Here is a 27,149-nt window from a genome sequence, read left to right on the forward strand (position 1 = left end):
GAAAAATGCAGCTGTTTATATCCTTTTCTGTCATAATGCTATTCTGTAGGTTTGTATTATGTTTGATCATCCATTCTGGCAGCCTGGAATTCCACTGGATGTTTATTTGTAGTCTAGAACACACTGCACAATGTCAGAGCAAATCAGTACAGATGTGTTCTTACACGTCTTTTCTGCAGTCGCGCTAAAAATCCCTTCTCAGCGCGCCAGGTCCTGCAAATCTCTGCTAGCGTTGGGCGTTATTTTTTGCCGAAAATGCATATAATTCGAAATGCGATGCGACTAGGATGCACCAGCAGACTGTGCAGGTTAATTTGATTTGTGACACTTGTATACGTGTCCCTGAATCTGTATCCGAAGTGCTGCAATGTAACGGACGCAACACTTTCATTCCAAGTTCCGTTGCGGTTCATATACCAACTCCGTTACACACAGATATCCAAGTATCAAGTTAATCAGCAGAGTCGGCTGTCCTAGTCGCATTGCATTGTGACTTAGACGCATTTTCGGCAAAAAAATAAAAATAAGAGGCTCAACGTTAGCACAGTAGCATGGTACCTGGCAGGTCACTCACACCAGACAAGTCACGCTGCGTGGCGTATTGAGGCTAGATGTATAAGGACACATCTGTAAATATCACATACACATAAAGATTAGCCTAAAATATCATTTTGTAAAAAGAGCTATTTTCTGTCAACCTCCTTTTCAGATTCTGTGGCCCGGTCACACTTTCATACACATGTTGGAGTCATGGTTACAGATGTACTGTAGTTAACGCAATGATATTTTTTTGGAATTTACAGCTCTTATGTCACATTATACATAGAAATATTTTCTTCTTATAACACAGGGACAATAGAGACTCACTTGTAGAGCGTACGACCTCCTATGGTAGTGAGGCTGGAGAAGACACTGAAGTCATTCATATGTTTTGGCCAAGACTGGATGTTTAGATATCCTGTAGTTGAGATGTACATGAGAAGACAGACATTCTGAATGGTTTGTGGATGATTTTATAAAACTTATTCAAGGTCTCAATGGAGTTTCTCCTACCTGTGATCTCTTGCACCGTTTTGAAGATATTCAGTTTGTTAGGGTCTAGTGCAGTGATATTCATCCATTCATCCCTAAAATCATACACAATATTAACCTACAAAGACTTAATCTACTTTTCAATATATTTCTTGCTCACGTTGTGTTGCCTAGAGATTAGAATTCTCTGCTACAACCATTAGTTTTGATAACTGGTCAGATCAACTCCCATGAATGAAGAGTTTCAGTATATTGTGAATATGTACAATGTTAATAGACATGGGAACTGAGGGCCTGATTCAGACCCGCTCGCGAGCGATGAGCCTTCGCAAGCGGGTCGATGTTGGCCCAGTGCGCATGCGCATGAGGGAGCCGGTTCCGTTGTGCGCATGCGCGAGACCCGGATAGCGACGGCAAACCCGTCGCTCCGGGTCTCGCTACAAAGGGGGCGTGCTGTCGATGGTGAGTGACAGCACGCCCCCTTTGGTGGGTATGCTGGGGGCATGGCTGGCCAGACAGAGGCGTTCCCATGGGAACGCCTACCGTCTGGGTCCGGCCCCACTCTGATAGAGCCGAAAGCCCTCCAGGGCTTGCGGCAGACGAGACCCTACCACAAGGGTCTCATCGCAAGCCAAATGGTTGCGATGTTCTTGACCATCGCGACCATCTTTTTGGCCGCTCGCAATAGCTGTGGGTGGTCACTCACAGCTATGCGAGCAGCCAGGAGGCCGCTCAAAAAAAACAGAGGGACGGCCCTGATTCAGAGCGAGCGCTCTGTCAGAGCGTCCGGCTCTAAATCAGGGCCTGAATTCAGAAACCATTATCCATCACACATTGCACAGTTTCTTGGCTATAGTGCAAGTAACAAAGGTCAATTGTTACCTGATTTTATTTTCCATGCATTTTTAACTGGAAGGTACATGTTTAACGCCTGCCTCCCCCTGCACCCAGCTCACCTCAGCGGCATTACAGCGAGAGAAGTGACCACTGATCCCTCCTGTGAACAGCCTCTTAGTCACAGGCACACTTCAGCCTCCCCCTGCACCCAGCTCACCTCAGTGGCATTACAGCGAGAGAAGTGACCACTGATCCCTCCTGTGAACAGCCTCTTAGTCACAGGCACACTTCAGCCTGTCACTAGAAAGAAGTTTGCTGCAGGAGATCATCAGCGCTGCAGGAGATCGTCAGACTCGTCAGCAGCAACTCCGGAACTATGGCAGACAGAATTCTCCAGTGTTCCCAATCAAAAACCATCTGAATCCTAACTGGATTTTGATTTAAATTGCTTATTGTCTTGAGCCCACATTGTGTAATATATGAGCAATTCAAATTACAAACTATTTCCATGTGGGGGTAGACTAAGGGACCCATTATCAATAATCACATTGGCAAGACGATCTGGGAGCAATACCCATGAATGCATTGCAGTATCCGATAACAGCGCCAGCATGTATAAAATTGCACATACAAGGACTGGGGCTCCGAAAAGAGGCTGCTGTCAGAAATGAAGGGTCCGCAGATATCTGCTGTGATCCCGCTATAATACATCTGGGGGATACTAAATATTTCCGAGTATCCCCAAAAACAGATGTTTTCAGGGAATGTGCTGCAAATATTTAATGATAAATAGGCCCCTAATATTCTTGCAAGACGCTCTGATTTTTCACTGTCAGCCAACAAAAAAGAATCAGAATATGCTACGAGCATGTTAAAATGACTAAGATTACAAATTGATATTACATATCGTGTGTATATAAAATCACAGGTTTCCATCTTACCCATCGAGGCCAATGGTAAGGAAATCCAAATTGCCCAGTATCTTGGTGCAGTTAACAAATTTGTAAATGTTACTGGAATCCACTGTCTGATATTTACTACCAAGTCCTGTTCCTTCGCAAGCTGGATATAAGGGAAAGGAAAAAACAGAACATTTCATATTAATGACCATAATGAAGAATTCAGATCGGCAAAAAGCGCAATGTTTTCGCCTCATTTGCCTGTTTTAAAACAAAGTTTTCGCGTACTTTCACAATGCGAACACCCGCTTTTCACCCTATTCAATTGCAAAACAGGTGAATATTAATATGCATATGTGCGAATGCAGCGAATAGCGAAAAGGACAGTTTTTTTTGTGGAAATCAGTCTGTACCCCCTAAAACGCATAACTGACACGGGAAGTCCATAAAGAAGTGTATTAATAACCCTAATAAAAGTTATTAGGGTACTTAAGTCAAAGGGCTGTTACATGCATATTTGCATAAGTGTGGAAAAATGATGGAAAGCAATTTCTTTTGGGAAAAATAATTGCTGTAGTTAAATTGGGGGTACATTACAATGGGTACTAGTATATTTTTGTGTCTATAAAGTGCAGATTTAAAAACATGTTAAATACACCTGCTGCAGCCAACTGCAATCCTAAAAACACCTGTCCCATCCATACAGCACCCCAAAACACCTGTCCCATCCATACAGCACCCCAAAACACCTGTCCCATCCATACAGCACCCCAAAACACTTGTCCCATCCATACAGCACCCCAAAATACCTGTCCCAGTACTTTATGCCCATTTTTCAACTCTTATTGCATTTTGGCCCCTAAAATGACGTTTTTTAGGGGTGAATTAAGATAATATTTTTTTTGCCTAATTAGTCATTAGGGGGGGGGATGTCCAAAGGGTTAATTTGTATCCCAAAATATGGATTTTTGCACTTCTTTTCTCCTGCCTTTGGGTGGAGAAACTTTTGCCTGTTTTTGCCTATGGAGTTTTCGCCAAGACGAAAACGTCCTGGAATTGAATAAGGCGATACTTCGGAAACAGACGAAAACCACGCATCGGCGAAAACCTTTTGCCGAGCGCAGCTTTTCGCCTCTAATTGAATATGGGCCTATAATGGAGTGCCACCAGGCTTCCTAGAATGGACTTAGACACAAATATTTCTACCATTTATATTAGTTCCAAGAGCCAAACTAGAGTTGCTGACAATTCCTAACACTGTATTTTTGAGTTATAACTTTCATCACGATCAGCCCAAAAATACGTGATGATGTGGAATGTAGAGGTCAGCAATAGACTGTATGATGAAATTGTTGTGATGTTCCCAATAACTGATGCCTACCTTTGGGGCACAGCCCGGCACATGGTTCACACATCTTGACCCCGTTCTTATTCACTTCCATCTTGCTGCTGGGACAGGCACGAACACAGGAGTTCTGGTCCACCACAAAGTTATCTGAAGAGAACAAACCAGATAAATGTCACTATCTTAATATGTCACATTCAAATCTATTTTATTTATAGTCTGCATTGTAACAGTGTCACCATTATAACTTTAACATGTACGTAAAGCAGAATGTTTCACGTTATAATGCAGACACTGTTACAATGCTTTAAATAACATTATCATTATCCCGTCAATATCATGCTGTGGACATACTGACTGCCGACAACTGGACGATGAACCATCTGTTTGCATCCCCTGCACAGTACAAGTTTACAGTAAAAGTGGGGTGCAAATTTATTGGTGATGACCATGATGTGCCAGCGTTCCGACCATTTCTCTGGCGTTTCGCTACCACCAACATCACAGATCTTTCCTGCACCCCATATAGAATTGCAGGAGAACCTGTGTTACTGTGCCATAATTATAGTTTATGTGAGCAGTTGTACATAGTTACCGATAACTGAAAACCCCCCAATGTTATATTCTCATAAACTTTCCCACTTAGTAGCTGTTCCAGAATCATTACTGCTGCCCATAGCTTTCTCACTACAGATAATGCCTCAGCCACCTAAGTTGTTGGAAACTGACTAGCTCTCATCTTAGATTGTGTTATACTTTAAGGAATATAATAAAACACTGCATATGTACAGTATACAAGGAGAGTCAGACATCAGTTCCCTGACTGCCTATACATACGGGGGCAGTTCTTGACACATGATCCTCCATACTGGAATTTTGCATCAGGGCCATGTTCCATTTGACTGGTCAGAGGGTTGTAAATCAGCTGAGAACATCGTGGGACACAAGTTCCATTATCATTAAAGTTCCGACATGACTGTATGAGAACAGAGACAGTTAGGTATGAGAGAGTGTGGAACTTGGGATGTAAAGGAGGCTTCTGATGCATTTCAATGAGAAGTACTCACAAAGCACTGAGTGTTTAAGGAACCTGTGCAGCCCCCCGCACACTCGTCATGGCAGCATTCAGCGGGAGTCTGTCCATAGCAACGTCCATTGCACTGTGCCGCACAAATGTTCTTTGTCACTGTGTGGAGAGATACATTCCTTAAAATGTAAGCTCTAATCATGGCTACTACAGGACACATTTTTATTGCGACAATAATTAATACTACCCAATAGACATGACATCAATCACCTTCACTATAAATACGCCTCATTTAGAGGTAGGGATCAATCCTGCTAGAAAGTGCAATGCATGCATGTTGCACTGAAGGGAGGGGGTAAATTTATACTGTACGGATAGATTTTCAGGTGGTACTATAGATTGCAGTGTTAAAATAAAGATCCACAAAGTACAGTATTTATTTTTTATCTGCATGCACAATAAACAAATAAATATATGTATTAGCACCTTGTGCATTGCAACCTGCTCTGTCCATGTGCAAATTTGTACCATTTAGCTGGGCTTGCTCCTAGCACTACATGAGGCCCAGTGTGTTATTGTACATGCAGAACGATACAGTGGTGATTTATGTTTCGGTATGCTTTGGTACAAATAACTGAATACAGCAGTTATTATATCTGAGTTGTCACTACGGTGTTAGGAAAGCTGTAGCATAGCACATACACAGCATTACTATGTGCAGTGAGTTCAGTGATTTTCCTAGTGTGTCACCCTGTTGTTTTGGAGTGATGTGTGTGTTTTATTGATGACATCTATAAGTTGTGACAAACTTATTGGTGCTAAAGGGAAAACCCAAATGCTTACACTTCTGACAGTCTTCCTCTTCCGGTCCCCAGCACTTATTGCAGGAGTCATGGCATGGCTTACCTGCATGAAAGAATAAAGCAATCATTCATGTGCAGCAGTTTAGAAATAAGTGTCACGCCACTGTAGAGGATTGTAACGTTAATTACATAGACAATTAAAACATATTTTTGGACACGCAAGGGTTTATTTAGAAACGTTTGAACTATTCGGACACTTTCATTGTATAACTTGCCCTAGACAAATAAAAGCAAACTGTTGGGTGGTATGGCTTGGCATGGCCAAGTGAACACAGCTTTTGGTTAGGCTTCAGGCCCGTGCCCTATAATTTGGCTTTAGAGACAATACAACCACACAAAAAATATGTATGGAAAAGCCATTGACCATTTCTTGGTGATGGGCATGAACCTCATCCTCATTCCAGATCAGTAGCCAGAAGCCTAAAATTAGCATATTACCTGCTACTTTGGTAGAACAGGAGTATCCCATGGGGTATCTTAGTTACAACTCTGAAGATGATGATGCCCTCCCTAAGCACGCAGTCGCCTTCGGGGATGTAGGGACAGCTGCCAGGCAGCTTGGCTGCCTCAGAGTATGATACGGATATAAAGGAATGGCTGCACGCCCTCCCAACCAAGGGATATTTTTAAGCTTTTGTTGCTAGAGTTAAAGCTGCCCACAGGGAAGGCAAGTGTGAAGGGAGCAGTAAATGATGTGATCACAATCCCCACTTGACCAGAAAGTAGGTGAACTGGTACACTTGTAGATGACCAGACAAGGCACTATGATCTTGGACTGGGCAATTTGTCACCATACACTGAGGTGCATCAGGTCCATATTTTAGTTATTTTGTTTCAGTGGGTTACAAATCAATTTTCTAATTACGAAATCTAGTAAAGGCAAATAGATCTTCAGTATAAATCACCAATTTTCTAAGCAAGTTCTAGTCTTACCAGTTACAATTCCAGTCAGTATTTCAATTTAACTCTAAATGCATCTGGTCAGGGAGAAACCCCCATATCAAGCTAGGTCTGCTGTACAGACACTCTAAAGAAGGACGTCTAGAAGCCCCTGATCACAAGAAATGTTATTCTGCAATTGTCAGCGCCCAGTGTATTCAAATGCACTCAGTTGGTACTAAAATTTGAGTGGACATTGAATCTTCAGACTTACGTATGCGATCAGTATCTTCCATCCTATGATCACCTAAACATCCAAGACCCGCAACCTCCAAAGCTCACTCCATTATTATTATACCACTAAGCTATACAAGTTACTCCCCACCCCTGGCTGGCACCTTCATCCCCCTTGTAGTAGGACTATCAGCCTTCTCACCCTGGGTATCTAGGAGGATTAGATTCCAAAATTCCTCACAGTATTGGGTCACTTGCCTGAAAATTCCAGTTCTCTAGTAAAAACCATAATCAATGCCCACTGATGAGGCACTTTTCTCACTCTGCAGGTCTAGCAAATGCCAGACGGACCCACTCCATGCTTGAGACATTGTGCTTCTTCTGTCATCCCATAAAGGGTTTATGTCTACTCTTTGTGATGGTTCCCTACCTGAGAAAGACACAGATGAAGCTAAACGGGAACATGATGTGGGAATAATTCTTGCCTTGTCAAAAAGCTCTCTATGCGTGTAGAAAAGTATGACAAACATTATATTATAGATGGTGTATGGGACCTCATTCAGAGTCGGTCGTTGCGGCCGGTCGGTCGTACGCCACCGATGTTCGCTAAACTGTGCATGCATAAAATTCGCAATGCGCGTGCACAAACTAGCTATTACGATCAGAAATTGCTCTCTCCTTGAACACAGCCAGGTTGTTAGTTTGAGTGACAGGATGAGGCGTTTGTGGCTGGTAACAGGGGAAGGTGCTTGTGAACGGGGGAGTGGAGATCCGAACGCAGGCGTGCCTGACTATGCAAACGGCGTTTTATGGGAGTGCATAATTAACTAAGTAGTGTCATGGCACACGTGACATGGGTGGTTTTTACACTGACTTGATCGTAGTGCTTAAGAGAGGGTATGGTCAACCTTAAGCTCTACGACCAGCTCCGATGGTTCCCGATGGTCTCGATTAATCCTTATATGTCTGGAGATGTCGTGTATTGCAAACGAGAAGGGGGCGTGTTTTTAGTCTTACGGCCGCATCCTCCCCTCGCTCGTCCAGCTAACGATCCCACCTTAACGGCGCAACTTGCATTTGCATATCCGGACCCTTTTACCTTACGACCGAGCGGCCGCAACGACTGACTCTGAATGAGGTCCATGGTCCCAATGCATGTAGAAGAGTATGACAAACATTATATTATAGATGGTATATGGTCCCTCATATTAGCGTAGTATATAGGATGAGGCTCCATCCAATTCCTCCTATCTGTGCTTATGTTCTAGATGCCAGCTGGTGTTTACATATAGTCAGCAGAGGCACTAATGACTGTACTAACTTATCTGTATAACTGATTATTAGAATTGTACCAATCTGACGTTTGTGTCGGCTGCAAATGCAAATAGGTCAGATGGTCACTCATCATAGGAAGAAGACAGACTTATTCTGTATCTACAAGTGTGATTCCTACTGCAAGAAACCCTGACAGCCCATGGGTGTGTAAAATCACTACTACAGGCATGGTACAGTACAAGCAAGACCAACTGTGTAAGGGGCATAATGCAGTAAAAAACATTTTACCACACAGGATGTCAAAAACAATGACATTTCTTTTACTGGTATTACTGCGTCTTAATAATAAAATAACTTCTCTGTGTCATGTAAAGTGTTTGCGTTACAGCACAATGATGGCTGGCCTCTTGAAATAGGATAAGAGATGGCAGAGGCTTGGCGAAGCAGAGTTTATCTTGGCTCCCTGGTGGCATGAGCTAATATTTGCTAAAAAGGGTTTGCGGAGCTGAACTGTATGGCACCTGAGCTGGAGACTGTCGCTACAGACACGCAGGACATGCAGAGCTCATCACACATAAATGTTACACCCAGTCACAGCCATCAACAATATTAATAATTATCAACTTAGCCACAAAGTAACATTATCCAGAACAGGTAATTAAATGTTGCAGTTACATTTGTATCCAACATATATTAAAATGCTGCTGCAAACTATAATGTTAGCTGACTGTGTTAAAACATTGTAAATACTTTAAAAGGCCATTATTAACAATATGGGTTCTCAAGGGAATGTAACCTGTTCACTGCCAAGTTCAAAGAGACCAGGTCATTCCTAATAAAGTAAAATAAGAGGGTTTTTCAGGCTGTTATCATAATCTCAGTATTTATTGTCACAATGAGGGGTTGATGAAGAGAATAAATGTGGAAATAAAGCTGCTGGTCTGCAGTTATTAGGTAATTAACCATGGAAGAAGAAGCTGTGGGCAACATCTTCACTTCTAAAAAGTCTCACTTTAGTAAATATACCCCCTAGACTCCTTCTACAGCACTCCAAGTTGATAGCCATGCAATGCAGCAGAGAGCAATATTGGGGCCTATGTACTGAGGCAAATATGGAGGAAACAGTGACGTTGAGTCCGTCTTTCCTCCATATTTACCTTATTACGTAGACCAGTGGTTCCCAAACTTTTTTGAATCACGGCGCCCTAGAGTATCAGCATTGTTTTCACGGCACCACTAAGCCAAAATGTTTGTTATTGAGAAATTCAGAAAAAAATGTAGTGAAGTAAATTGTGTTGACCTGTCCTCTTTAGAGTCAGTTATGTGGTGGTGAACAGATTTGCGCTTTTGTTTGTCCACATATTTAAATTACATTGACCATAAATAGTTTGATTTTGTTCTAGACCACCAACCTGAGGCACCTCTGCAAGTTTCCCGAGGCACCCCAGGGTGCCTAGGCACACAGTTTGGGAACCACTGCTGTAGACACAAGAAATATGGATGTTTGGGTATGAAAATATTGTGTCAGTATATTTAAATGCTTAATTGGGAGAGTAGAAAACATATATGCTAGTAGATGTGGGGGGTGGAACAGGAAGAAATAAATCGGTTATGTCATTAGGGACTAGTAAATGACAGTGTTACAGTTGGGACAATGGAGGCAGTGGTGATAGCTGTCACATTGTACATGTTCCATCAGTCAGGCACTTCCCAGGTCCCCCTATACTTACAGTATGTATTGCCCTAGGTCACTGTAACTGAAGATACAATATGCTAGTAATGGTGCTCTCTGCACGCTCAGGCCACAATGCCTACACAGTCATAGGGTTTACATAATTGGCCATATCAAAGACTAAACCTAGACTAAAGAGAGAGAAAGAAACAGTGCTGCTCTGGGGCTACCTTGGCTAATACTGCATGTTCTGTACAACACGTGTTACCTACCCTGTCTATTTCAATAATATGCTTCTATTACAGTATTATGCTTCTTGAATGTCCAGTACTTTTTCTGCTGGTCCACTACCTCTTTGTACTATACTCTACTTCCTCACGGTACGCTGCCGGGATCTGTCCACTTGAGCGAAAGTAACACATACAGAGTAAACACAGATGGTCGGATAGCAGAGATCAGCATCCAGCACACATTTACTTTCCGACATGAAAATCACATATGCCTTTTCCATAAACCAGAGACCTAGTACGGAGGGAATTTCCCCTGACACCTATACAGAAGCTCTGTTTTCAAAAGTTCTCACATCTCACTATAGCGAACTTTACCCATCCAGTCCTAATCTTATTGATAAGACATCTGGCCTAGGTCCAAGCGAGCTGAAATCAGACGCTCTGGGGATACATAGAAACAGCCTCAGTGTTGTGCTCAAGTGTAACTAACCTCCCAGTCTGCATTGTTTCTATTTATATTCAAACTGATGCAACTGTGGTAGCAACAAATGGATTTACTATAAAAAAAAACCATGACATTCACCTCTGATGGTTTCACACTGTGATTTAAACAATAATGAGATATGGATTTATTTATTTTTACAATTAAATATTTAGCAGTGTGACCATGTTTTATGATTGATTCAATCCATATAGGTTTCATTCTTAGTAATTGTAAAGCATTCCAGTGGGCAACAAATTATCATAAACACAAATCAACCTATTTTACATAGGAGAGAGAGGGAGAGGGAGAGGGAGAGAGAGAGATTACCACTGTTTCTTACTAGCATTGTGGCTATCATTTGTCTTCTAAAATGAGTTGAAATGTAACAGCGTAGCTTTACCAAGCTTGGGGGGGGAGAGGTATCAAACCTTGGAGAGCTAAAGTACTGACCAATCAGCTCCAACTGCTATTTTACAGGTTGTGTTTGAAACATTACAGTTAGGAGCTGATTGGTTGGTACTTTATCTCTCTCTCCGAGGTTTGATACATCACCCCCTTGGTCCTGTAGGTTACCAGCTTTACCGCTTTGTGCCTATGGAGCATTCTCGCAGTACAGGGAACTTGTGATCCCTTTTCCGCAGCCTCCGTTATAGAAAAACAGCATTTTTTTATGACCCTTAGACAGTTTTAATGAGGTACTTTAGACGTCTGGAATGCCTTTAGTCAAGGCCAGGACTTACAAGTTATAGCATTATCTTCAATTTCAACCTGAGCCTTGGGATCTCGAATGATGTCTTTCCAATCAATGGTATCAGTGAAGCACAGTTGCTCATTCTTAGTGATATGAACACCACCAGCAAGGATTTCTGGGAAGAACAAATGACAAATAATAAATTGGTTACCTATTACGGTGTGCCAATTACCTTAGCACTGTGAAGGCAGCCAGTTTGTGCGCTAAACCAACATTCAGTCAATCATAGAGTGACTCACGCCTCAGTCACTACTGAATAGATAGGCTGCATTTTCATGCAAGTCTACATTAGGAAAATCAGTGTTCTCTAGAGAGGGTCTCCAGCACCTTGTACACAGACCTAATGACACTTCTCTGTACATACAGGATAAATGTACGCTCTTTAGTGAGCAAGTTGTATTTGCTGAACTCTAAAACCTGTATAACCAGTGCACTTCTCCAAAGATAGAGACAGGTTCATATTTTAATCGGTTTGTCTGGTAGAGTAGAAAACACAATAATGCTGGCACAGCTCCAGTAGTAGTAAAGGTATGAACAAAAACAAATGGCTAAAGTCCATCAGGGTGTTTCTGTACACAAACAGTGTAAGGATTGCAGTCACCAAGCAGCATTCTGCCTGTATTGTATCACCAGTGAGGAAGGAGGAGTGCAGCCTGGCTGCTTAATAAAACTGATCACAAACAAGACTAGCTGCCAGATCTCCCTATAACTCACTGCTGAGGTTACCATAGGGGGATGTCCCCATTAGGCCAGTCAGCTTGCAACTCAATGAGACTCTGTCCTGGGAATGTCCTTATTTTAGAACAATACTTTGGTGGTTTCCAAAAAAAATCACAATGGAAGAATCAATTCTTTGAAAACTGACAATATCTAATTGACAGAATGATATGTCCATGAAAATCCTAACAACGGAGGGGCAGAAAGGGGACTTCAAAAAGGCGAATACCAAGCAAATCTGAAAACTCAGCTTTGGGTAAAGTTGTGTTTCCTACACGACCAAACAAACAGATAATATATGATCCGGTCTCTATCTTTGGATAAGTCCACTGGTTATACATTATAGTATAATATTGAATACTACTAAAATTATGGGCCCGATTCTAAGTTAGATGCAGTTGTGGTCATCCTTGCGTGTTTTGTTGCAGTTGTGTCTGCGACTTTATACTAATGCTGCTACAAAGCCCTTCCCGGGTGCATAGCGTGCGTCTGATTGTGCAGGGACTGAGACGCCCACTTGTGCGTCAAACAGCACAAGTGTTCATGTCTGTCATACCTGTCTTCCATGTCTTAGGTTTAATTCTTCTGTCTGCCATGCGATTTGGTTGAAATCGCATAAATTAATTTTTATCCTCTCTCTCACCTACTGTATGACGTTACTGTACTGTTTTGATCTGAACTATTTACTTCTGCTAGAGTTAACTGATGTGTATTGTACATACTGTATGTCCTGTAATTCTGTTGTGCGTTTTTGTTTTTTTGTGTACAGCACTACGGATAATAATAATGGTCCATTAATGCTCTGGCTAAAGAATGCCTTCATCACTAACAGCAACATAAACCATCAGCAGCAATACTGCTGCCTACAGACAAGCGGCAAAAGACCATTACTGCGCCATTGGAATCAGGGCCTGCCAAATGTATTAACATAACCTGATAATCTGCCTCCAAGACTGAAGCTTCAGATTTAGGGCCGTATTCAATTAGTTTTGCATCCGCGGAAAAGTTCCGCCTGGCCGACATTTCGTCTACATCGCGTGTTTTGGACGTGAAAACTTATCGTGCGCGTACCCACTTTCCGCCATACTCAATTCCTAAACAGGCGAAAACGGCAAGCGTAGAATGCAGAACAGGCGAAAGTACTGTCAGACTTGGGGAAATCAGACTGAAACCCCCAAAAAGATGCACTAACATTGGGGTTCAATGTAAAAGTGTTCTAATAGCCCTAATAAAACTAATTGGGGTACTGAAGTTGTTTAAAATCCTTGTTATTATTGTCCTTGCAAAAGTGGTGAAGAATGGCATTAAGCAGTATTTTGGGGGGAAAATAAGTAGTCATGTCAAATTTGGGGTACTTGAAAATGGGTACTAGCATATTTTAATGTCTCTAAAGTGAAGTTTTAGAAAAGTGAAATTCCTCCGTCATACAAGTACCTGCAATCCTAAAAACACTTGGCCCCTTCTTAGAGCACCCCCAGAACCTTATTTCGCTAGTTTTTGCAGTTGTCCCCCCACTTTTGTCATTTTCGGCACAAATTTCAAAGGCGTTTTTGGGGGTATTCTTTTTTTGATGAATTGTCCATTGGGGGGGGGGGGGGGGGGGTGTACCAAGGATTGTGAGTGGTGTCCCAACATCTGCACCACAAAATATAGATTTCACACTTTTTTCACCTGCTACTCTGTGGAGAAAAAGTATCGCCTATTTCAGTGCCATTAGCGAAAACGGAAAACGGAATGGAAATGAATACGGAGGAAAAAAAAAAAAAACAGGCAAAATTTTCGCAAAAAAAATGCGGAAACGGCTTTTTGCTCCGAATTTAATACGGCCCTTAGATGGAATTATTTAAGTAGATGCATATAATAAATATCAAGTGTCTGGATAGTGGAGGTTTTCCTCGTGTGGAATGTCTGTAATAGGCGTGAATTAAGGTACATCTTTCAATATAAATAGGGGTAATGCTGCTCAGATTAAATAAGATCATAGAGGATGTAATCAGGTATACTGTATATAGCAATAAATTATTGATAATGTAATATATGATGAGGTTTAATAGGAAATATTGGTAAGCTGATGGGACTTAAGCTTGAACTCAGCTCTGCAGCACAGGCTGTAGTTGCCATTTGCTGTATGCTGCATACACCCCCTCCAACATCAGACTATCACGGTTCCATTCCAAACTGAGTCATACGCACATAACATGCACATGGATGTAATTCCGCTCATACTCATTTACACTTGTAGAATATGTAAAATGATTATTATGATGATTATTATTATTATAAAAATACAGTAATGGGAAAAGTAATAAATACGTGGTTATCCACAAATCTGTACCTGGAATGAAGCATAGATTTGGTAGAGCCAGAATGGTGGCACGGAGTTCATCTCTATACAGACATGCACCCTGATCCACACCTGTGCTAGAAATATATTGGACATTTTCTCATACCTGTGAGCTGGTGGAAGCTTAGCTTCTGGATGCCTTGTGTCCCATTAACCTGGTTATTTAGGGTCATGTAAAGAGAGTATTTGTCTTCGTAAAGATTTTGTCCTCGAATCACACGCAGGTTGTCTAGTGGCAGATATGTAAAAATATTCAAAGCGATCAGGACGTATCCAGTGACTTCTCGTATGGACTGAAAATAAACCAGGGAAATAAGAGATACATTTAGCAATGATCAACACTTGAACATTTTTACTACAATAACCACTTAAACATTTGGCATTATATCCCAGACAGCAGCAATGGGCTTACATGGAGCCTTAGACTGGACAAGGCCAATGCTCATTGGATGTTAATGGAAAAAAGGCACTAGGCACATTGTCATATTCCATAACCAAAATAGGAGGGACATTTGTAGGGATGACTACAAGACCTGGATTGGCACCGAACTATTTTTTTTTTTTTTTTTTTAAGTGCTACACTATATAGACGAAAAAGTGATTGGACACCCCCGCACAAGCAAAATAGTGTGCTCCTGCAGCAGACATGTGTTCGTGAAGGTATAAAACGAGAAGTATAGAGATGATCTCGATAACTCTGTGCTCCCTACATTGTGGCAGTTCTACGGAAACAATTAAGGTTTTTATCAAGGTGACAATACCACCTGTCATGTTACCAGAGCGACAGAGAATTCGGTAACCCGGATGGACTGGCCAGCTCAGAGTCCAGATCTTAACCCCATTGAGAGCCTCTGGGATTAATTGGAGCGACGGGTGCATTCTAGGCCGACTCAACCTTCTTCAGTGCCACAGTTGGTCACTGTACTTAAGGCAAAATGGCAGACCATACCGCCTGCTGTTGTCCAGAAACTTGTGGACAGTTTGTCTGCAGTAATCACTGCATGTGGTGGACCTACACTCTTCTTGGCAAAGTACTGACGTCAATAAAATCTCATTAATCTATTTGCTGTCAGTGTCCAATCACTTGTCTACATAGTGTATATGCTCTTGGGACGAGACAGAGCTGAAATCAGAATGGAGCTGGGCTTCAGAGCACATAGCTGGAGCTTCTGAAGCTGCTGCTCTTTTTGCTTCTTACCATTGTGAAATAAAATAATGTACAATCAGACCAATATATCTATCCAATTAACATTAGTTATGCAATCTCATGAAATACACTACATTTACTGAAAATTAAAAATAAACCAAAAACCAAAACAACATTTGTTATTAGCTTTGAGGTGTATAACATGTATCTGGAGTAGGATCACAGTGGGGTTCCTGGAGCTGAGAGTTTGTCTAATGGAACCAGCCTGGTACTGGTAAAATATTGCGAAGTTCCAGGGTTTCTCAGCAGTATCCCTTCATCCATTTTTCTACACAATTTGCAAATAGGCTAAAACTTACATACTCTAGTTTCCTAATCTAACCGTGTGTCCTTATGTACACACAAAAAGTAATTCCATGCTGGAAACCAAAACTATACAAACCACCCACTTGAGTGACAGAGGAGTGGTACAAACAAAGACAGTTTAATGCAGTGTGTGTGGCAAATTGAAGGCACCTTACCAGGATTAGCACCCTGTTTAACTTTGCCTGTAAGCTTCCTCAATGATCGTGTATGTACTGTATCCTGATAACATCAAGGGTAAATCATTTCTCTATATTTATCAATTCATTGTTTAATACATATGGTGCACATACTGTGGTTTGACCATACATTTGCACATTTGCAATTTAAGACATTGGGCCTGATTCAGAGATGGACGCAGATGTGGCTGCATTTTTGCCTCAATCGTGTTTGCATCTTTATGCTAATGCCACCACAAAGCCCTTCCCTGTTATAGATCCGTGCACCCGGAATGTGCAAGGACTGAGATGCCCACTGTCAGCGTACATAGACATTGAAATACCGATTGACGCTTCAAAAGACACACCAAGGAAACTTGCACCAGCACTATGGAAGGTGCAGTTTTTCCGTCCGAAAATGGCCTCCCATGTACAGGGCTGTGCGTCTCGGTAAGGAAACACTTTCCCCATCACGCCTGCGACACGCTGCTAACACCTCCATAAGGTGCAAAACCTCCGTTCAGGAACACCCCTCACATTTCTACTACCGTGCATCTATATTTGTTCTGCAACTCTACGAACAAAATTAGAAAGCGCGAAAGCATGCACAGTGCAGCTCAGGTATGCACAGACCAAACATCACTCCACTGCGTCCCACTCAGAAACAGGTTTATAGCATCCGCTCCACTATGTCAGTCTCTGCAGTAGTTGCCTATATTTAAAGGAATTAAGCTTTCCAAATCGGAATTTTAAAGTGTTCCCTGGAAACGATACTCTTTGGACATGCTTATCCTTTTCCTGGACTACCATCCAACATCCATAGGCTTACATGTATTTTTCTTCTTCACTGTGAAAGCTCTCTGACCTCCAAACCAACATGGTTGTGTGACTTGGGGCTTATTTATCAAGCCACATAAATAATGTAGAGACAAAAGTATATCCACCAAGTAAATATTTACTATTGTCAAATTAGGAATGATCAAAGATATCTCCCACGTGTGTGACACAAATCACAGCATAACACAGTCCCAATATGATGTAGTACAGTAATGCAATTTAACAAGCTTCGAAAATGGAGTTGTCCAGGGCTGTAAGGAGGGTGGTATGACTGGTGTCATCGCACAGGGCAGGATGTCCTAGGGGTAGAGTCCACCACAGCAACCCACCCTCCTCAGTCTCCTGGATTTGCTGGGCACTATCTAAATAAATGTTAATAAATAATTCCTTAAATGTAAATATTGCAGATATAATATATACTATCATATTTCCTTATTTGTTTTCTTTGTGAACCAGTGCAATCTTTTACCATAAGTGGTTACATATGCAGGCAGCATCCTGAGACCATTCATGTTTGGAGTGGGCTCACTCACAATTTTGCCTAAGAACACAGCCATGAATAAAGAATGGTACCAAAACATCCTCCAAGAGCAACTTCTCCCAACCATCCAAGAACAGTTTGGTGATGAACAATGCCTTTTCCAGCATGATGGAGCACCTTGCCATAAGGCAAAAGTAATAACTAAGTGGCTCGGGGAACAAAACATCAACAAAATTTTGGGTCCATGGCCAGGAAACTCCTCAGACCTTAATCCCATTGAGAACTTGTGGTCAATCCTCAAGAGGCGGGTGGACAAACAAAAACCCACAAATTCTGACAAACTCCAAGCATTGATTAGGCAAGAATGGGCGGCCATCAGTCAGTATGTGGCCCAGAAGTTGATTGACAGCATGCCAGGGCGAATTGCAGAGGTCTTGTAAAAGAAGGGATCAACACTGCAAATATGGACTCTTTACATAAACTTAATGTAATTGTCAATAAAAGCCTTTGACACTTATGACATGCTTGTAATTTTACTTCAGTATACCAGAGTAACATCTGACAAAAAGGTCTAAAAACACTGAAGCAGCAAACTTTGTGAAAACTAATACTTGTTCCATTCTCAATACTTTTGACCATAGCTGTACCACTGTGGCACAATGTATTGTATAAAGTGGCTTTCCTAAATGTGTTATTTCTCAGCCTAGCAAGAAGGCATTCACATTCTAGGCAGTATGTAGAGCAACGCTGAAGGTTGCTGACCTACCACAGATGCAGTTTTAGCAGCTACACCTATGCTGAATGGACCAGAGACTCATTAAGACGTCATGGTGACTAGGTAACATACTATGAACTCTTAAGGTCCATTGGGCCCTAGACGGAAGTCTAGATTGCCTAAAGGATGTGAACCTGTCTAGTGACTGCCCTACTAAACACCCCTGTCACATTTGTGCCCTTTAGCTGTAACAATACTGCTACATTGTCACTAGGGCAGATATTTAGCGCTGATTAATGCTTGGTTGCATAGGGAGAGGAATCAGTAGCAGGAAGAAAGAAGTGATAATACCACTGTATAGGTCATTGGTACTGTGTTCAGTTCTGGAGGCCATATCTCCAGAAGCAGTGACACATGCAGGGGGAGTTTCTGAGTATCCAGAACCCCGTTCCCCCCCCCTAACGGACCAAATTGTTTTTTTTTTTATAGAGTCGGAGACAGCACTGTCTCCATCTCTGCACTAGCTGCGTGTGCGTCGGAGCTGCCGCGGATCCATGGACAGCAAGTCTTACATCTGCAGGAGGAGATCGCCGTGAGGGAGCTGCTACCCATGAGGAGAAGCAGCAGCAGTTCCGCTCACATGGGCTACGGCGGTGACCCTGGCTCCTCCTCCTCAGCCCACGGTAAGTATACTGATGTTTGTGTGTGTGTGCTGTGTATAAGTATGCGCGTGTGTGTGTATATATGTATGACTGTATGCTGTAAGTATGTATATATGTAGGTATTTTGTGTGTAAGTATTCCTGTGTGTGTGTGTGTATATATGATTGCTGTGTGTAAGTATGCTTGTGTGTGTGTGTATATATGATTGCTGTGTGTAAGTATGCGTGTGTGTGTGTGTGTGTCTGCTGTGCGTGAGTAGGCTTATAAGTTATGTGTGTATGAATGCTGTGTATCTACACATGCTTTTGTGTGTATACTATCTATGGGTGCGATTATATATATATAACTCCCCCCCTTAAAAATCCTGCATTTGCCACTGTGAAGGATATAAATACATTAGAGACTGTACAGAGAAGGGCAACTAAAATGGTGCATGGCCTATAGCACAGAGCTTACCCACAAAGACTAAAAGATCTTGATATGTATAGTTTGGAGCAGAGAAGGTAAAGGGGGGGGAGGAATGATAGAAACTTAAGGGTTTTAACATTCTTCAAAGGAAGGGATGTACAAGAACACGAGGACATACACGGAGACTGGAGGGTGGTAGGCTCAGAGGAAATTTGAGAAAAACTTACTTCACAGAAGGGGTAGTGGATAAGTGGAATAGCCTCCCATCAGAGGTGGTTGAAGCTAAGGCGGTTGAACAATTTAAACACGCTTGGGATAATCATAAGAATATCCTTAAGAGAGACCTAAGGAGCAAATAGGGTTGAAGATGCCAAAAGGATAAATGAAAAGGGGCAGACTAGATGGGCCAAGTGGTCCTTATCTTCCGTCAAATTCTATGTTTCTATGTTACACTGCGCTAGCTGGAAAAGTGCTGTATGACACAAACCAAAATATCAATGTTTGGAAACACCATGATTAGTGTGATCTGCCTAATACATCTCAGATGCTGTAGCTACGTACTTTAGCTGGATATAAAACTTGCAACTATGTTCCTCAATGACACTAGCTTCAGTGATATTAAATTCCATGACATATACTTTGAGTTATTTATGCAAACACGCAATGCAAAGCATGGCATTAGGATATCAGTTGTTGATTGGACAACAGCTGTTGAACTAGTGAAATGCACTTCTCATGTTCTGAACATGACAGTAGGAGGACTTCAGTATTAATCATGAAGAGGAACATAAATTTCATTAACACAGTGGCAGTGAAAGGAAGTGATGTCATTCCATCCTGCACAGGCCAACATCCACTGAGGAAAGCCATGTGTATGAAAGCTTTCTGTTGTCATTGTACTGTACAGTACAGAGGGCTGGCTACAATGTTTTAGATTGTGTTTCTGTTACATTAATAAAGCTTTGGCTATAATGTAATGTGGACTGTGCGGCTGAAGGTTATTCTATGTTGCAATGATGACTGATACTGTCACGGCTTGCTTATACCTTGATGCACCAGATACAGTTTGCAATTAAAAAAAAATAAAAAAAAGAGCGACTCCTGCTTACACATGTGTGGGTAGAATACACCGTAGTTGAACTTTACCTGCTAAAAGACTTTACCTGCTAAAGATTGTAGGGCGGAACAGGGAGGAGAAACCAGTTGTGTAATAATCCAGCATAAAGGCCAGTTATACAGGACAGGCTGGAGCCACATTCCTATTGCAGGAGCACTAACTGACTACACTCACTAACATTTCACATAATAATGTGTTCACAACTGTCAGTAACGTAGGTGTTCAGTGAATATCACAAGATGTGTGTTGTTTCAGCATGCTAGCTTAGCACCTGCTACACATTGTATAAGCATAGAGCAGGGGATAGACACAACAGCATAGGATCTTAGGATGGCTGCCATGATGATTAGACAGTCACTGTTTGGCGGTATCTTACCTTCAAGAAAGACAAATCTTTATTATTCTCAACAAGAACGATCTCCAGATTGCCCATGACGATATGACAGTTGTTGTACATGTTCTTCAAAGTCTGATGCTGGTATTCAGCCTCACCAGTTACACTGAGACCATTCACTGTCCCTGTACACACTGCAAGAGAAGAATATATAGTAAGAGTAATGTCCATAGAACTCTGAAAACCCAAATAGTAGCATGTACATATACATGCAGGAAAGTATTTGCAATGCACAAAATACCCACACTGCCATGTAAGAGCTGATTCAGCCACATTGGACCTGATGCTGAGTGAGACGGATCTCTACCCACGGACACAAATATTGATTTTTATCATACAACGCATGTGCAGAAGTGAATTTACGCATTGTTGTGTACCTACGATCGGTTCTGAGTCAGACAGATCTCCCTTCACATGAATAGGGCTGAAACTGGTCATCAACACGCGATAGATCTGTCTTGTGAGAGTGTCATGGATGTCCCTAGAGTTCCGTGTGATTCTGGGTCATATGTACTGGCAAGGGAGGCCTGTTTCTGATCTCTTGCATCTAGCATGGGGCTGGTGTAAGTGACTGTACTAATGATGATGATTGCCACAGTTGGTGTAAAATCAGTTGGTTTTCCCCTTGAAGAAGCATGTATTCTGACATTACCTGTACAGAATCTCACTTAGTGTAGGGTAGTAAATCTGACTTCCGCAGCTAGCCGCAAAAGCAGTCACTTTGCCTCTGCCCCTATTTTTACAGCACGGTGCTGAGATTTAAGTGCAAGTGGTTAGTAACAGCCATGGCACAAGTCTTGTAATACGGTCTTATTGGAGACACCAATGAAAGGGCAAGTAGAAGAGAAGGACTACAGCTATCCATCACATTCACATAGTGAATACATTTGCTGATAATCATACAACAATATACTGTATATTTGGATAACAGTGAAACATGACAATTCCTATCAGTAGCTGCCTAGCTCAGAACGTTAAGAAGAAAATATACTTAGTTTAGGTCATTTAAATTTCACTTTAAAAATGTTAACTTCACCTGCAGCAAACCATACTACATCCGACTGTACAACAATTGGTCATATAAGTCTTATAATTATGTATTTTCACCCAGTTCTTACCAGAAATAATCAATTGACTTGAACTTGTTTGATCTAATATAATTAATAGTGGAATTTTATTTCAACCAAATGCAACATACAGGATGTTTACACTGTATAGATCCTTTTATGAATGATGGCTGACAATAATTACACGTGTTACAAGTGTTCCCATGAAAGAACATGCAGTTACTTTACATAATAAGCATGAAAAAGGTTTATGGACTCCAAAATAACAACTCAGGGGAACCCAGTATATTACTGCAGAATGAGGCAAATCCAGGGGCATGGGGGTCTCCTGGAGCTGGGAGCCTAATACCAGGCTTGCCCCAGACAATTGTGGATAACATCTCTGTAACTTGTACTGCAGACGCTGCTTTGCTAGAAACATTTTCAGGAGTTGTAAATATTAATGTAATTAGTGCATTAAGTGGTTCTATATCTTTCTCAGAGGGAAGGCTAATACATTCCAAGACAAAAATGTGTGCTTGCCATGCAGAGAAATAGAGCTATTGTTTTCTGTTATCGATCATTTTAGACTATCAAGCATTCCCTGCTACAGGAAGCAGTGTTGTGAGTCTACTATTAGATTTTCAAATTAAGTGAATGAGAAGTAAGGTCCCATTCATGCATTAGCAAATATTGGGAAGGTTTATTTCTTTAATCTGAAATGCTTTGACTTGTATCAGTGATGGGACATAGCTACATGTGGTGTTCCTGACTAAGGTCCATTTCTTTATTTTAGTCCTTTTCCTGGTGCTTTTTATGTCAAAGAATGAACATGTCTGCATAGTTGATTAGGGGATCGGTATGAAATACCGCCGGATGCATGTTCAAATCCCGATGCTGGAAGACCGGCAGTGAAGATCCCGACAGGTAAGTATTTTAAGTATTCACTAACCTTATCACCCTCCCCTAACCCTCCCTTAGGGGTCCCTAACACTTATCCCCCCTGTAAGTGCCCAAACCTAACCCCCCCCCCCTTCCCCGCAGCCTAAACCTAAGTCTCCGGGGGGGGGGGGATGCCTAACCCTAACCTCTGCGCCTGCCAGCCGGCTTACCTTCAATTGGTATGCCGGGCGTCAGACTCCCGGCGTAGGTAAAATGACAGGCGTCAGGATTTTGACGCCTGTCATTAGACCCCTGCCGGGATTAGACAGTCGGGAAGCCGGCGGTCTGCATTTCGACAGTCTGCTTCCTGACTGCATCCTGTAGATTAGGGATTGTATGGGGTTGTTTATCAGCAAGACAAGGAAGCAATAGGTTTTCCTACAGCTAAGGTTATATAAAACCTGTGAATTCACAATGTACGATTGTAATTTTATCTGTACCAAGAACAACTTGCGAGATGCTATACAATACTATGTTGCCTATCATTACTTTGGATATAGAAAAAAAAAAATATTACGCTGCTAAACTCTTAATATAGGTAAACATTCTGACACAAAATGGTTCCAACATATGGGAGGTAATGTGAAAATACTAGGACAAGGCAAAGTCCTCTATGGTGATGCCATGGACCTCGATTTGTGATGGAGTGCCTAGATTTCTACCAAAAAGCATTAGTTTGTGGAGTACAATAGCAGGAAGTAGAAGTTTGCATCGTCTTGTAGGAGGAATTGTGTGGAGTAAGGTGTTAGTACTGAGTAGTTGCACCAAGTTTTGCAGAGCAGTGCAAATATTCCAATTCATTTTAGACTAGGGGTCCCTTGTCTTGCATAATGGAGGCATATTTGTGGTTTCTTCTTCTAAGTAGAGTAACTTTTATAGAACAATTTTGTACATACAAAACACAACAAACAATAAATATTAACAAATTAAACTCATTGTATACTTTCAGTGAGAAACATTTTGCACCTTCTACCTGCACTTCATTAGGGAAGCACATTTCTTGGTGTACTTTACCCAATGTATTAAAAAAAAAGGGGAAAAAAAAGGGAAAAAAAAAAATCGGAATACAAAAATGTGACCTGTGTTCGTCTCGATGTTACTTACACTTAAAATTATTTTAAAGCCGTGATTTTGGGTAAACTGAGAAGGACTGAAAAGTTACATTTAGTGAAAGGAGTGGTCATTAAGTGATAGGAAGGTAGACTTCATGTAACATTTACACTGTTGCTCATCTTCACGTTTTTCCGCCTCTCCACAAACATTTGTGCATTTCTAGTTGGTTGAGGCATTATTACTGAGATTGGAGAGAAGGGGAGAACCTTGAAATGCACTGGATGGAACATCTAAGAGCAGCTGTGCAAAACCAAAGTGATTTCTAGAGCATATACAGTGCACTTGTATATGAGGTCCATTGTGTTTTCACAGCTGCGTATTGTAAATTCCTCAATTTTATGCCTAGAGTAACACAAATGTGCCATTTTTACCTCCAAATATGTTAAGCTTCTCTCCTGAACAATACAGTGACCCAATCTAATTATGGAAATTGGTTCCTCGTATTCAGCCCCCACTAACTCTTCATTTTTTACTTGCTGTTGTTAATAATTAAAATAAGAGAGAAGCTCAGTGACGGATAATGGTGATTTTCCCCTCCAGACGAAGAAATGGGAAAGGTCAAACATTAGAAAGGATCCAAACAAACCCAAGAACATTGACAAGTGTCCAAGCAATGCTGCCCCCGCCTCCGCCTGTCCCAGAGAGAATGGCTTCTCTCTGTGCCGGACACAATGCGGCCTTCTCTTTATCTGGACACAGCCCCTCATTGTGCCCCAGGCAAGAATCTAATAGGGAACTTTAGGGGCAGGGTCTGAGAAGGAGGGAGATCTGGATGCAATGCATAACATATCTACAAATATTACTGGTATTATTATGTGTATTTTGTACATGTATGTATTGTAAGACTTTCACTATATCACCAGTACAATGAGGAAGAAGAATCACTACAAATCTACACCTTATGCTGTGCAACTAATATTTCTTATACAATAAATCAGAGTATTTTTAGGGGATATCCCGCAAATATTTTTTGATAAATATGCCCCTTACTCTTTTACATAGTAACAGTTCGCAACACCTATTAGATCATGAATGGGAGCAAAAAAACACCCAAAACACACATATGGCCCTTAAAGCAATATAAATAATATAGTAACTGCATAAGTTCCATTCTCCAAAATAACCTCCATGCAATGTAAATTGTTTTATTCACTGTGTAAACCTGCAGATGCTACAAATGTACAGATGTATGTGTTTGTCATAACCATGGCAATAACTCTTCTATATCTAAAACCTTCCTCTAGACAACACAACCCTAGGTTTAGACATACAGAACTGTATAATGTATTGCACATTTAGATTAGTGGAACATTAAAGTTGTTGTTAAATGTGAAATTGCAGTTCCCTATATCTCTCCACATGGCAGATTATGTTGTGGATGCAACAAATTCATAGTTTTGACCACTTAAGCTGCCATAATTGCCTGCTAGACCACAATAGAGCCTGTGTTGACATGATTAGGTGTGGCAATACAGGTCATATAAAAAGACATGTAATTATTGGTTATATAAGCATATGATCTAATGGCTGTAGCATAGGACAAATAATCACCAGTGTATTTGAAAGCAGAAAGTGCATCTCTCCTGTTCTCCATCCTGCATAGGTGGTACTGTGCCAAACGGCTACCAATAAAAGTTTATGTTCAAATTGACTAGGTTTAAAAATTCATATAACTATAATATCAGTAACCATAATTCAAATGCATGTATTTTAATTATGATGCTAAATTGACGTAGAAATATAAAGCCTCCTGCTTTCTACTGGTTCTATGTCTGCTTAAGGACCCTGAATACACAATAATGACATCCTATATATACAGTAATACCCCTTTCACACTGGCAAAACACAGGTTATTGCCGGGTCGACCCTGTTCGCAGCTCAGTGTGAAAGAATCCTTGGGAAAAAAAATAAATACATTTTTAAATTTCATTCCTAAAATGAGCTGATTGGTGGCTGTGGAGCAGTCACCGCCCACATTTTATGACCTCACAAGTTTCGCAGGGCAGACCCTGGTTCAGTGTGAATGGGGCCTACCCGGGAATAACATGGGTCGAAAGCGGGTCAAACGAGGCCTGATCTGGATCTCATCCGGGACTGACCAGTGTTCAAAATTCTGGGTCGCACCCGGGATTTAGGTGTGAAAGGGGTATAAGTATTTTAGTCAGATTGAAAGTTGGGGCCATGCTCCTGGGCTCATGTTTTAAATACTAATTCTGACCAGGAATTCACAGCATAAAGAAATACATATTGTGGAAATGGTTATTTATTGCACAGAACACAAGGGCTTAATATTCCATCACATGCAGCTTTGTACGTGGCTACATCTAGCGGCTGTTCATATACTGCGCATGCATCACGCGCTGCACATACTTTCGTATCCCAGTCATTTGCACCTCAGCCATTTCTCTTTGGATGATAAATGGGCATTTCCGGGTTGCAATTGGGCGGCACCAATGCGAACACATGCAAAGCAAACAGTTTTGTGGGTTTTGGTGTGTGTCAGGGGCATGTAGTCCATATGTATTGTGGATGCCAAATTCACATGGATCTCCCGCACATTGCATTGGGTAGGTGCTGATGATAGTGATGACGTCTGCTCTTGTGAACGAAGTAGTGGGATGCTGCAGCCACAAAGATGCGCAAGACTCGGAATACGGGCATTAGCCATCCACTGGAATTCTGTCTGCAGAGGTTGCCCAGAGTGATTACGTGCAGCTCAGGACCAGGCTCACAGTTACTAGGGCCCTGGAAGGCTACAATGTAACAAAGATATCTAACGTGATCTTTACCTTCCAGTCCTGTATTATGTACTCACAGCCATAGCAAATCAGATCCAGATCGCTCTGAGTAAATAACGTGCCTGTTTGGTTGGGAATGATAACAGAGTTTACACACATTTCAGAAGTGCCAAAATGTGAAAATAATTTCCTTTGCCAAATCGCTGTGTGTAAAACAGTCCAATAGGACATTACCCTACATGACCTGACCACGGAGTAGGACAATAATACAATTCTATTATACTTTATAGGTTTGCCATATCATCCCTTTAATTCAGGGCTCTGTGGCTGATTAAAACCAGATGAAATGAAGACTTGAAGTCAGCTAGCCACAGAATCTGTGTATTTTATATACAGTCAGGTGCATAAATATTGGGACATTGACAGAATTTTCATATTT

At 41.5% G+C, this 27,149-nt stretch overlaps 1 protein-coding gene across 1 annotated transcript in view; it reads right to left on the reverse strand.

The window, feature by feature from the left end:
• ERBB3 (erb-b2 receptor tyrosine kinase 3) overlaps positions 1–27,149 on the reverse strand; it is a 103,230-nt gene that overhangs the window by 32,243 nt on the left and 43,838 nt on the right. The window contains exons 2-11 of the mRNA XM_088473059.1: positions 20,854–21,005; positions 14,696–14,882; positions 11,518–11,643; positions 5,984–6,046; positions 5,181–5,299; positions 4,951–5,089; positions 4,150–4,263; positions 2,811–2,931; positions 1,054–1,127; positions 868–958 (exon numbers count right to left, since the gene is read on the reverse strand). Coding sequence (XP_088329185.1) covers positions 868–958; positions 1,054–1,127; positions 2,811–2,931; positions 4,150–4,263; positions 4,951–5,089; positions 5,181–5,299; positions 5,984–6,046; positions 11,518–11,643; positions 14,696–14,882; positions 20,854–21,005 — 1,186 coding nt within the window. The remainder of the gene's footprint in view (positions 1–867; positions 959–1,053; positions 1,128–2,810; positions 2,932–4,149; positions 4,264–4,950; positions 5,090–5,180; positions 5,300–5,983; positions 6,047–11,517; positions 11,644–14,695; positions 14,883–20,853; positions 21,006–27,149) is intronic.

The sequence above is a fragment of the Taudactylus pleione genome, unplaced genomic scaffold, assembly GCF_031769625.1.
Source record: "Taudactylus pleione unplaced genomic scaffold, aTauple2 ptg000130l, whole genome shotgun sequence".
Lineage (NCBI taxonomy): Eukaryota > Metazoa > Chordata > Amphibia > Anura > Myobatrachidae > Taudactylus > Taudactylus pleione.